This window comes from Heteronotia binoei, chromosome 5 (genome assembly GCF_032191835.1).
Source record: "Heteronotia binoei isolate CCM8104 ecotype False Entrance Well chromosome 5, APGP_CSIRO_Hbin_v1, whole genome shotgun sequence".
NCBI classification, from domain to species: domain Eukaryota; kingdom Metazoa; phylum Chordata; class Lepidosauria; order Squamata; family Gekkonidae; genus Heteronotia; species Heteronotia binoei.
Window position 1 is genome coordinate 12,577,025 of NC_083227.1, and position 12,192 is coordinate 12,589,216.

Below are 12,192 nucleotides of genomic sequence, written 5' to 3' on the forward strand. Positions count from 1 at the left end.
ACACGGCATGCCAAGGCGGGTAATTCATATCCACCATGTATTCACATTTTGAAGGCCGTTATTTTCACGTGTGCCAGTCTCATTAGGAAAATCGACAGTGTTGGCTTGAAGACTGAATATGAAACGAACATGAACATAAAAATTACGCTGAAATATCTTGCTGCCTTAGCCTTTGTCCCAATCAACGATGTGAGAACTGCTGCCACATTCCCAGATGGACAGCTACAATGCAGTGCTCCTGTACTTCTTTTCGACATATATTGAGGGTGTAGCAGGTAGAGACCCTCAGTTTCCTAGAAGAAGAAGAAGATATTGGATTTATATCCCGCCCTCCACTCCGAAGAGTCTTTGAGTGGCTCACAATCTCCTTTACCTTCCTCCCCCACAAAAGACACCCTGTGAGGTGGGTGGGGCTGGAGAGGGCTCTCCCAGCAGCTGCCCTTTCAAGGACAGAGGCTCAGAGCGGCCTACAATCTCCTTTCCCTTCCTTCCTCACAACAGACACCCTGTGAGGTGGGTGGGGCTGGAGAGGGCTCTCATAGCAGCTGCCCTTTCAAGGACAGAGGCTCAGAGCGGCGTACAATCTCCTTTATCTTCTCCCCCCACAACAGACACCCTGTGAGGTGGGTGGGGCTGGAGAGGGCTCTCCCAGCAGCTGCCCTTTCAAGGACAACCTCTGCCAGAGCTATGGCTGACCCAAGGCCATCTCAGCAGGTGCAAGTGGAGGAGTGGGGAATCAAACCCGTCTCTCCCAGATAAGAGTCCGCCCACTTAACCGCTACACCAAACTGGCTAAGAATATGGAACCATCATGATGCAGCCCTGGAATGGTCACCAAAGACTATAAACCGTTGTGAGGGATTTTACAATGCTCTTAATTCCTTGTTCCATTTCAGTCGTCCCAGTGTGTGGTCTCTATTCGATGGCTTGTCACAGACGAACAGCTAATGCACAGGCAGGTAGCCTAGGGGTGAAAAAGAGGAAATATGCGGCACTACATGACATGGTTGCAACTTCTGTGCAGCAATATGAGCAGGTGGAAGATAAACTTAGTTGCTTAAAGAGATTGGCTAATTTGCAATGAAGAATTATATCTTGAGTTGTTGTTGTTAAATAATTGTTGCTTTTACTATTTAGTCTTTTGTCGTTGTCAGGTCTTTGGTGCCCCTCCCGGTCCCCCGGCGTCGCCGTTGCCCCACCCGGGCACTCTGGGGCGTTCCCCGGAGGTCTCAGAAACAGGGGGGTGGGCACTGGGTTACTTCACCGCAGGCCCCCGTTCCCTCCTGGCTGTGCTATGGCTCCTGTCCCTCTCTCTCGCGAGGCAGCCTCTTTGCGCATCAGCCAGCTCTCCTCAGCGACCTCCTCCCTCCCTCCTTTTATGCTTCCCGACCCATCCTCCCCCCTCCCAGGACCTGCCCCTCTCTGGCTCCTCCCCCCTTCAAAGCCCCAGACGCCCAGGAGAGGTGCGTCGGGGCCGGGCTGACTGGGCGTGCCTCGGGCGTCCCAGCCCTCAGCGGCGTGCTGCAAGGGAGCGTCTCGTGCTGCGACGAGCTGAATGGCTCTCCCTCTTGCTCTCCGGCGTCTTGCCCCGGCCAGACCTCACGGACTCGAAGCCGGGCTCGCCGTCTAGGAGGCGTCGCTCGGGTGGCTGCTTTCGCCCCGTCAGTCGAGGTGAGGGGTGGGGCCTCCACAGGGGCTTGGAGAGGTGGGGGGGGCTCTTGGGGCGATGCCGGGGGCTTGGAGCGGCTGGCAGGCGCCGGGGGGTCTCCTCCGCGCAGTCCCTGCCCGGGCTGGGCGGGACAGTCATGGTCACTGGGTGTACCAGCATGCATTAGCATCAAAAAGTTTGACAATTGTAAATTAAAGTTATAGTATTTAATTTTATTGAAATATATTTCTATGTAGAGTTTAAATTCTGTTATCATTGTTTTTCCTTCGTAATAAAGTTCATTGGTGACACAATGGTCACTTCTTGTTGCATGCGAATACGGCATATTTTAATCCTAAAATAGCAATATAAAAATAAAAAAAAAATGGTCACTTTTTGTTGCATGTGAATGTGACTCATTTTAAACCTAAAATAACAAGATAATATTCATGGTTAATAATTTTATTAATAATATTAATGGTTATCCTCAATTATAGACATCTGTGGTGCTTTACATATTTTGCCATGGGGGCTTTTTGCCATGGGAGCTTCTTTCAGTATGGGCATTTTCCCATGTGAGCATGTTTCCCTGGGGGCTTTTTTCCTGTGAGCATTTATGTCCGTGGGTTTTTTTCCCCCGGTTACCGTTGAGCCTATACACTGAACTTGTTCCTGTTTTGTGTCTGCATATTTTAAACCAGGGGTGGCCAAACTGTGGCTCGGTTCTTTGACGCATGTTGTGCAGCTCCTGGACGTTGAGGAGGAACTTAACGCAGGCTTACTCTCAAATAAGCATTCTCAGCATCATAAGAACATAAGAGAAGCCATGTTGGATCAGGCCAACAGCCCATCCAGTCCAACACTCTGTGTCACACAGTGGCAAAAAAAAAAAAATTATATATACACACACACTGTGGCTAATAGCCACTGATGGACCTCTGCTCCATATTTTTATCTAAACCCCTCTTGAAGGTTGCTATACTTGTGGCTGCCACCACCTCCTGTGGCAGTGAATTCCACATGTTAATCACCCTTTGGGTGAAGAAATACTTCCTTTTATCCGTTTTAACCTGTCTGCTCAGCAATTTCATCTAATGCCCACGAGTTCTTGTATTGTGAGAAAGGGAGAAAAGTACTTCTTTCTCTACCTTCTCCATCCTATGCATTATCTTGTAAACCTCTATCATGTCACCCCGCAGTCGATGTTTCTCCAAGCTAAAGAGTCCCAAGCGTTTCAACCTTTCTTCATAGGGACCTCCGTCAGCCTCTGAGTGCTGACCCATGGGTTGGGGACTATTTCTGATGTGTGTGACCCTGGAAAGGAGGGGGAAATAGACTTGCAAGCTCTTCTTCTCCACCACAGAAATTGCCCAGAGACCTAGAATGAAGAAAGAGAGTGCAAGAGCCAAGGGAGCCACTGGAAGGACAGACAGAATTAAAGAGGGCTGCCTAGGGCTCCCCTTTAGTTTCATAGCTCTTCTAGGAGCTGTGTTTACTAACCTTGGTGTCAAGGCAAAGAGAGATGCATAAGAACATAAGAGAAGCCATGTTGGATCAGGCCAATAGCCCATCCAGTCCAACACTCTGTATCACACAGTGGCCAATACACACACACACACACACACACACAAACAGTGGCTAATAGCCACTGATGGACCTCTGCTCCGTATTTTTATCCAATCCCCTCTTGAAGCTGGCTATGCTTGTAGCTGCCACTACCTCCTGTGGCAGTGAATTCCACGTGTTAATCACCCTTTGGGTGAAGAAGTACTTCCTTTTATCCGTTCTAACCTGACTGCTCAGCAATTTCATTGAATGCCCACGAATTCTTGTATTGTGAGAAAGGGAGAAAAGGACTTCTTTCTCTACTTTCTCCATCCCATGCATAATCTTGTAAATCTCTATCATGTCACCTCGCAGTTGATGTTTCTCCAAGCTAATGCATAATGGTGCAAATGGTGGTCAGTGACTTATGGTACATGAATGCTGGTTTTATGAGGACTGTAGTCAAAGCGATGGTATTCCCAGTAGTAATGTATGGCTGTGAGAGCTGGACCATAAAGAAGGCCAAGCAATGAAGAATAGATGCTTTTGAGCTGTGGCACTGGAGAGGAATTTTGAGAGCCCCTTGGACTGCAAGAAGATCCAATCAGTCAGTCCTAAGGGAAATCAACCTTGACTGTTCCCTGGAAGGTCAGATGCTGAAGCTCAAATACTCTGGCCACCAAATGAGAAAGGAGCACTCCCTGGAGAAGACCCTGATGCTGGGAAAGACAGAAGGCTAAAGAAGAAGGGGACGGCAAAAGATGAGCACATTAGAATAGATGCTTTTGAGCTGTGGTGCTGGAGAAGACTCTTGAGAGTCCCTTGACTGCAAGAAGATCAAATCAGTTAGTCCTAAGGGAGATCAACCCAGACTGTTCCCTGGAAGGACAGATGCTGATGCTGAAGCTCAAATACTTTGGCCACCCAATGAGAAGGGAGCACTCCCTGGAGAAGACCCTGATGCTGGGAAAGACAGAAGGCTAAAGAAGAAGGGGACGGCAAAAGATGAGCGCATTAGAATAGATGCTTTTGAGCTGTGGTGCTGGAGAAGACTCTTGAGAGTCCCTTGACTCAAATCAGTTAGTCCTAAGGGAGATCAACCCAGACTGTTCCCTGGAAGGTCAGATGCTGAAGCTGAAGCTCCAATCCTTTGGATGGTAGAAGACAGGAGGTCCTGGCGTGACTTCGTCCATGGGGTCGCAAAGAGTCGGACTCGACTGTGTTACTAAACAACGACAAATCCTAACTTTTGTTTTTTTTAAAAAGAAGTTTCTTAGCATGGTCACTTTGCAAAGTGTATGCATATCTATTTTATCTTTCTGTGCAAAGAAAGTATTAAGAGTATTAATAAAGACGTGCATGTAATATTTGCTCGTGTCTTGTGGTTCTCAAAAATCCTATGTTTATTCTAATGTGGCTCTTAAGCTGAATAAGTTTGGCCCCCCTCTGTCATATGAGATCTCTCGTTTTCATCCTTAGATGCTCCTCGGTATTCAGATCAGGCCTTCCTACAAAAATGTAGCCATTAGGAAGGAAGACGAACCCATTAGGGCAGCCCTGGAGGTAAATATGGAGAAGACTTTTACAGCTACTATGTATTTCCTCTTTGTGCTCAGATAGGTGTGCACAAAGAACACTCACCACAAAGGGTGATCCATTCCCCTCCTTACCCCAACCCCGCCACAACACCTGAATATCTGAAAAGGTTCTCCAAGTAGGGTGCCAAGTCCAGTTCAAGAAATACCTGGGGACTTTGGGTGTGGAGCCAGGAGACTTGGGGGATGGAGCCAGGAGCAAGGGTGTGACAAGCATCACTGAACTCCAAAGGGAGTTCTGCCCATCACATTTAAAGGAACAGCACACCTTTTTAAACGCCTTCCTTCCATAGGAAATAATGAAGGATAGGGGCACCTTCTTTTGGGGCTCATAGAATTGGACCCCCTGGTCCAATCGTTTTGAAACTTGTGGGGTATTTTAGGGAGAGGCACTAGATCCTATACTAAAAATTTGGTGCCTCTACCTCAAAAACAGCCCCCCCACAGAGCCCCTGATACCTCCAGATCAATTCCCCATTATACCCTATGAGAATAGATCTCCACATAGGGAATAATGAAGTGTCCAGCAGACATTTTCCTCCCTGCCCGTTTCTGGGGACTCTGAAGCGAGGGATTGGCGTCTCTACTCACGAGTTGCTGCCAACTTCTTCCAAGTAACACAGACACCCCATCCCAAGAGGAAGCCTTTCCAAGGGAAGGAGCTTGGGAAAGAGGGAGAACCCCTGCTGGGACCTGGGGATTGGCCAGCCTATCTCCAAGGCCCCAGGCAGTTTCCTGGTTAGGAAAGCCACCTTGAAAGAGAAGGCAGCCAGGAAGTCCATGTACCCCTGGGCACCGTAAAACAGGTAACAGACCCTTTGTTGCATTGCGGTGTGATCTGTCCAAGCTGGGAGTGGACAACAGACTCTGGGAAGTGTGAAGAGAGTCCCAGCTAGATGCTGCAGAGGCCAATTTGTGCACTGGAGAAAGAGACGGCAAGAGAGTTGGCTAGACTCTTTCCTAACCATTTCCTCATTCTGTCTCCTGGCTTGGTGGCCTTCACAAGGATGGTTTTGGCCATCACGAGGTGGCAACTGAAAAGACGTTGCTAAAGCCAGTTGATCAGAAAAGGCATGTTAATTCAGTTGATCTCCATAAAAAAATTTTAGGGCGTTAACAGTATTTACCTCCTGATGGCACCTGAGGTTTTTTGGCCACTGTGTGACACAGAGTGTTGGACTGGATGGGCCTTTGGCCTGATCCAACAGGGCTTCTCTTATGTTCTTATGTGAACACAGAGTGTTGGACTGGATGGGCCACTGGCCTGATCCAACAGGGCTTCTTTTATGTTCTTATGTTACACAGAGTGTTGGACTGGATGGGCCATGGGCCTGATCCAACATGGCTTCTCTTATGTGACACAGAGTGTTGGACTGGATGGGCCATTGGCCTGATCCAACATGGCTTCTCTTATGTTCTTATGTGACACAGAGTGTTTGGACTGGATGGGCCATGGGCCCTGATCCAACATGGCTTCTCTTATGTGACACAGAGTGTTGGACTGGATGGGCCATGGGCCTGATCCCAACATGGCTTCTCTTATGTTCTTATGTGACACAGAGTGTTGGACTGGATGGGCCATGGGCCTGATCCAACATGGCTTCTCTTATGTTCTTATGTGACACAGAGTGTTGGACTGGATGGGCCATTGGCCTGATCCAACATGGCTTCTCTTATGTGACACAGAGTGTTGGACTTGAATGGGCCATTGGCCTGATCCAACATGGCTTCTCTTATGTTCTTATGTGACACAGAGTGTTGGACTGGATGGGCCATGGGCCTGATCCAACATGGCTTCTCTTATGTGACACAGAGTGTTGGACTGGATGGGCCATTGGCCTGATCCAACAGGGCTTCTCATATTCTTATGTGACACAGAGTGTTTGGACCTGATGGGCCATGGGCCTGATCCAACATGGCTTCTCTTATGTGACACAGAGTGTTGGACTGGATGGGCCATGGGCCTGATCCAACATGGCTTCTCTTATGTTCTTATGTGACACAGAGTGTTGGACTGGATTGGGCCCTTTTGCCTGATCCAACATGGCTTCTCTTATGTTCTTCTGTGACACAGAGTGTTGGACTGGATGGGCCATTGGCCTGATCCAACATGGCTTCTCTTATGTTCTTATGTGACACAGAGTGTTGGACTGGATGGGCCATTGCCTGATCCAACATGGCTTCTCTTATGTTCTTATGTGACACAGAGTGTTAGACTGGAGGGGCCATTGGCCTGATCCAACATGGCTTCTCTTATGTTCTTATGTGACACAGAGTGTTAGACTGGAGGGGCCACTGGCCTGATCCAACATGGCTTCTCTTATGTTCTTATGTGACACAGAGTGTTGGACTGGATGGGCCACTGACCTGATCCAACAGGGCTTCTCATGTTTTTATGTGACACAGAGTGTTGGACTGGATGGGCATGGGCCTGATCCAACATGGCTTCTCTTATGTTCTTATGTGACACAGAGTGTTAGACTGGAGGGGCCACTGGCCTGATCCAACATGGCTTCTCTTATGTTCTTATGTGACACAGAGTGTTGGACTGGATGGGCCATTGGCCTGATCCAGCATGGCTTCTCTTATGTTCTTAGGTGACACAGAGTGTTGGACTGGATGGGCCATGGGCCTGATCCAACATGGCTTCTCTTATGTTCTTATGTCTGGGCTGTTTAGCCTAGAAAAGATCAGTCAAGAGAGTCATGACAAAGGCTAATAACATTCCAAGTGGGAACCTGCAAGGACTTCTGAGCAGCATCTCATTCCCCCCTCTTCCACCTTTTCCTCTTTCCTAAAAGCCCTCATAGCCTGGCCTCTCCTTTTCCTGTTTCCTTCTCTCCCGTCCAGGGTTGCCAATCTCCAGGTGGGGCCTGAGGACCTCCCGGAATCACGGGGAGGGGGGGAGGGTCTCCCAGCTACAGGAATTAGTTCTTACCTTAATGATGTTGCCAGCTCCAAATTGGGAGATTTCCTGGAGTTTTGGGGTGGAGCCTTGGGAGGGAGAGGTTTGTAGGAAGAAAACAAGCTGGGATGCAGGATGGAAGCAAGAGAGAGGGAGAAGGAAGCAGATGACAGTTGGTTGATCAGGGGTCTGAGGAACTGATTCGGCGTTCGGGCTGCATGTTTGACACCCCTGACTTAGCGTCTGGTCCTTGAAGAATGCTTCACATCAGACCAAGTCACATCGCCTGATACCTACTTCTGCCTCCAAATGCCTCAAGAGGATGGTGTCATCTACCGTATCCTAAAACTGCAGGCGGATCTAGGAGTAGCAAGAAAGCAGCGTGACACTTTCTACCACCACCATGCCTCATATGGTGCAACAACTGGGATAGTGCTGTGCAGAGCGGAATGCCACCCCCTCTCTTCCACAAGGCCTGTTGCTGTCCGAAGTTAGCTCAGCCATGTTCAACAGTCACTGTTCTGCACCTCTTGTCTTCTCTGCCTTTAAGGTAGGTGTTTGGTGTAGACTAGTGTGCGGACTCTTGTCTGGGAGAACTGGGTTTGATTCCCCACTCCTCCACTTGCAGCTGCTGGAATAGCCTTGGGTCAGCCATAGCTTTCGCAAGAATTGTCCTTAAAAGGGCAGCTGCTGTGAGAGCTCTCTCAGCCCCACCCACCTCACAGGGTGTCTGTTTGCGGGGGGAGAAGATATTATAGGAGATTGTAAGCCGCTCTGAGTCTCTGATTCAGAGAGAAGGGCGGAGTATAAATCTACAGGCGTCTTCTTCACTTGCAGCTGCTGGGATGGCCTTGGGTCAGCCATAGCTCTGGCAGTGGTTGTCCTTGAAAGGGCAGCTGCTTTGAGAGCCCTCTCCAGCCCCACCCACCTCACAGCGTGTCTGTTGTGGGTGGAGAAGATGTAGGAGATAATAAGCCACTCTGATTCAGAGAGAAGAGCGGGGTATAAATCCGCAGTCTTCTTCTAAAAGCAGTTGGTTTGCAATTTAGGCTTTGAATCGGAGATCCATGGATCTCATAGAATGTGAAGGTACATGCGTCTTCACTTAAAAGGGTCATATAGGAAGTGATGTGAGACCCAGAAGAGACACCGCCAGTAAATTTCTGCATTTCCTCTTCCTGGGCCTCTGCCATGTCTTTTGGGTCGCGTTATGTGAAGTATGTGGAGCACAGGTCCATCAGTGGCTATTAGCCACAGTGTATGTGTGTATATAAAATTTTTTGCCACTGTGTGACACAGAGTGTTGGACTTGATGGGCCGTTGGCCTGATCCAACATGGCTTCTCTTATGTTCTTATGTGAAGAAACAAGTAGGTACTTAATCGATTTGGCTTGTCACCACACTACTTTGGGACTTGAATGTACATGTTGAACATACAAAGCTGCCTTATACTGAATCAGACCCTCGGTCCATCAAAGTCAATCTTGTCTACTCAGACTGGCAGCAGCTCTCCAGGGTCTCAAGCTGAGGTTTTTCACACCTACTTGCCTGGACCCATTTTAGTTGGAGATGCCGGGGATTGAACCTGGGACGTTCTGCTTACCAAGCAGATGCTCTGCCACTGAGCCTCTCCTTTTTGGACATTTGGACTGGTTTCTATATATTTCTTAGTAAATTGGTCACTAGCTTGCATTTTGTGTTGTGGGCAGGGGATCCCTCAGGGTCATCAGCAAGCAGAGGTGGGGGAGGAAAATGTCTGCTGGGCACTCCGTTAGTCCCTATGGAGATCGATTCCCATAGGGTATCATGGAGAATTGATCCGTGGGTCTCTGTGGTTCCGGGGGGGGGGGGGCTGTTGTTTGAGAGAGAGGTACCAAATTTTCAGCATAGCATTCAGTGCCTCTCCCCAAAACACCTTCCAAGTTTCAAAAGGATTGGACCAGGGGGGTCCAATTCTATGAGCCCCCAAAGAAGGCGCCCCTATCCTTCATTATTTCCAAAGGAGGGAAGGCATTTAACAGGTGATGGTCCTTTTAAATGTAATGGCCAGAACTCCTTTTGGAGTTTAATTATACTTGCCACAACCTTGCTCTTCACTCCACCCCTAAAGTCTCCTGGCTCCACTCCCAAAGTCCCCAGAAATTTCTTGAACTGGACTTGGCAACCCTATGTAGGAACACAAGAGAAGCCATGTTGGATCAGGCCAATGGCCCCTCCAGTCCAACACTCTGTCACACAGGGGCCAAAAAACCCAGGTGCCATCAGGAAGTCCATCAGTGGGGCCAGGACACTAGAAACCCTCCCAGTGTGCCCCCCCAAGCACCAAGAATATAGAGCATCATTGCCCCAGACATAAGAACATAAGAGAAGCCATGTTGGATCAGGCCAATAGCCCATCCAGTCCAACACTCTGTGTCACACAGTGGTCAAAAAACCCAGGTGCCATCAGGAGGTCCATCAGTGGGGCCAGGACACCAGAAGCCCTCCCACTGTGCTCCCCCAAGCATACAGATCATCACATGCCCCAGACAGAGAGTTCCATCTACACCCTGTGGCTCATAGCCACTGATGGACCTCTGCTCCAGATGTTGCTCCAATCCCCTCTTGAAGGTGGCTATGCATGCCACCTCCTGCGGCAGTGAATTCCACGTGTTAATCACCCTTTGGGTGAAGAAGCCTTTCCTTTCTCTTTCTCGGGGGGGGGGGGGGGTGTGTGTGTCTCTTTTTAACCCGTGATATCCTCTCCAAGGGTTAAAGCAAGAGAGTCCTCAGTCCTAGAGAGGCACGTGTGGGGGGGGGATTTCCAGCTTCCGCCCTTGCAAAAGCCACATTTGAATTTCCCGGGCTGCGGCATGAAGGCTTGGGAAGGAGTGGGTGAGCTCGAAGGGGCTTTTGTTTTTTTGGGGGGGAGAGTAAAGGGTGCGGGGTGTATGCAATGCAAGACCCCAAGTGGAAGGAAAGGAGGAGGGGAAGCACTTAATGGGGGGAGACCCCTCTGCCTTCCTCCAAATTCACCTCCCTTCCTTGCAGAGGGTTTCCAATCCCCAGGGGATCCCCCGATTTGGAGCCCCCCCCCCCCCCGCTTCAGAGTTATCAGAAAGTCTGCTGGGCATTCCAGTATTCCCTACAGCAGGGGTGGCCAACGGTAGCGCTCCAGATTTTTTTTGCCTACAGCTCCCATCAGCCCCAGCCATTGGCCATGCTGGCTGGGGCTGATGGGAGTTATAGGCAAAAAACTTCTGGAGAGCTACCTTGGCCACCCCTGCCCTATGGAGACCGATTCCCATGGGCTATAATGGAGAATTGATCTGCGAGTACCTGGGGCTCTGCCGGGGGGGTGGGGGGCACCGAATTTTCAGCATAGCATCCCATGCTTCTTCTCGAAGTATCCTCCAAGTTTCAAAAGGATTGGGCCGGGGGGGGGGAGGTGTCCAATTCTGTGAGCCCCCCAAGGAGGTGTCCCTATTCCCAGAAGTCTTCAACTCTGAACTAATGGGGATGTGCAGTTGTGGAGACAGAGAGGGAAGAAGATCTTTGGATCCTAGTGAAGAGTTTGAGGAAAGTCACCCCCCATGGGCTGCAGTGGTGAAAAAGGCAAACTCATTCTTTGTATAGATCGGACGGGGGTGGGGGGACTTGCTTAATGTAAGAGCCACATAAAATAAACGTCAGATGTTTTGAGAGCCGCAAATGCAATACATGAATATCAGATGTTTGAGAGCCACAAGACAGGAAGGAAGGAAGGTGTGGAAAGAAAGGTAGGAAAAAGCAAATAGATGAGAGAGAGGCTGAAAGAAAGCAACTTTTAACTTTAAATGCATTCACCAAGACACTGGCTGGCTTGGCTTGGAGAAGACACACATATATTGGCCACTATGTGATACAGAGTATTGGGCCAGATGGGCCATTGGCCTGATCCAACAGGGCTTCTCTTATGTTCTTTCGTGACACAGAGTGTTGGACTGGATGGGCCATTGGCCTGATCCAACATGGCTTCTCTTCTGTTCTTATGTGACACAGTGTGTTGGACTGGATGGGCCATTGGCCTGATCCAACATGGCTTCTCTTATGTTCTTATGTGACACAGAGTGTTGGACTGGATGGGCTATTGGCCTGATCCAACATGGCTTCTCTTATGTTCTTATGTGACGCAGAGCGTTGGACTGGATGGGCCATTGGCCTGATCCAACATGGCTTCTCTTATGTTCTAAAGAGACAAATGCCTTCTACAAGCTGGTTGATGGGGTGGGATGGGGACTTTGAGAGCCACACAATATGTGTGAAGGAGTCACATGTGGCTCCTAAGCCACAGTTTGGCCATCCCTGGTATAGATGGCTTCCAGTGGAAGCTCTCTCCTTGTATAGATGAGAAGGTTTTGAAACTTGTGTGGGAATGACAGGAAATGTGGGTTCCACCGGAAGCCATTAGTCTGTTGATAAAGGCAACAAAACAGGTTACACCAGTAAAGTGGACCAGTTTGTGTGAAGGCTATTTTTTT

General features: G+C 49.2%; 2 protein-coding genes across 8 annotated transcripts in view; one reads left to right on the forward strand and one right to left on the reverse strand.

Annotated features, from left to right (window-relative positions):
- Positions 1 to 12,192, reverse strand: part of LOC132571063 (zinc finger protein 883-like) — a 661,721-nt gene that overhangs the window by 220,797 nt on the left and 428,732 nt on the right. The window lies entirely within an intron of this gene.
- The window catches only part of LOC132570939 (zinc finger protein 585B-like), a 73,710-nt gene that overhangs the window by 47,742 nt on the left and 13,776 nt on the right, over positions 1 to 12,192 (forward strand). The window contains exon 8 of the mRNA XM_060237574.1: positions 10,451 to 10,567. Within this exon, the coding sequence (XP_060093557.1) occupies positions 10,451 to 10,567 (117 nt within the window). The remainder of the gene's footprint in view (positions 1 to 10,450; positions 10,568 to 12,192) is intronic.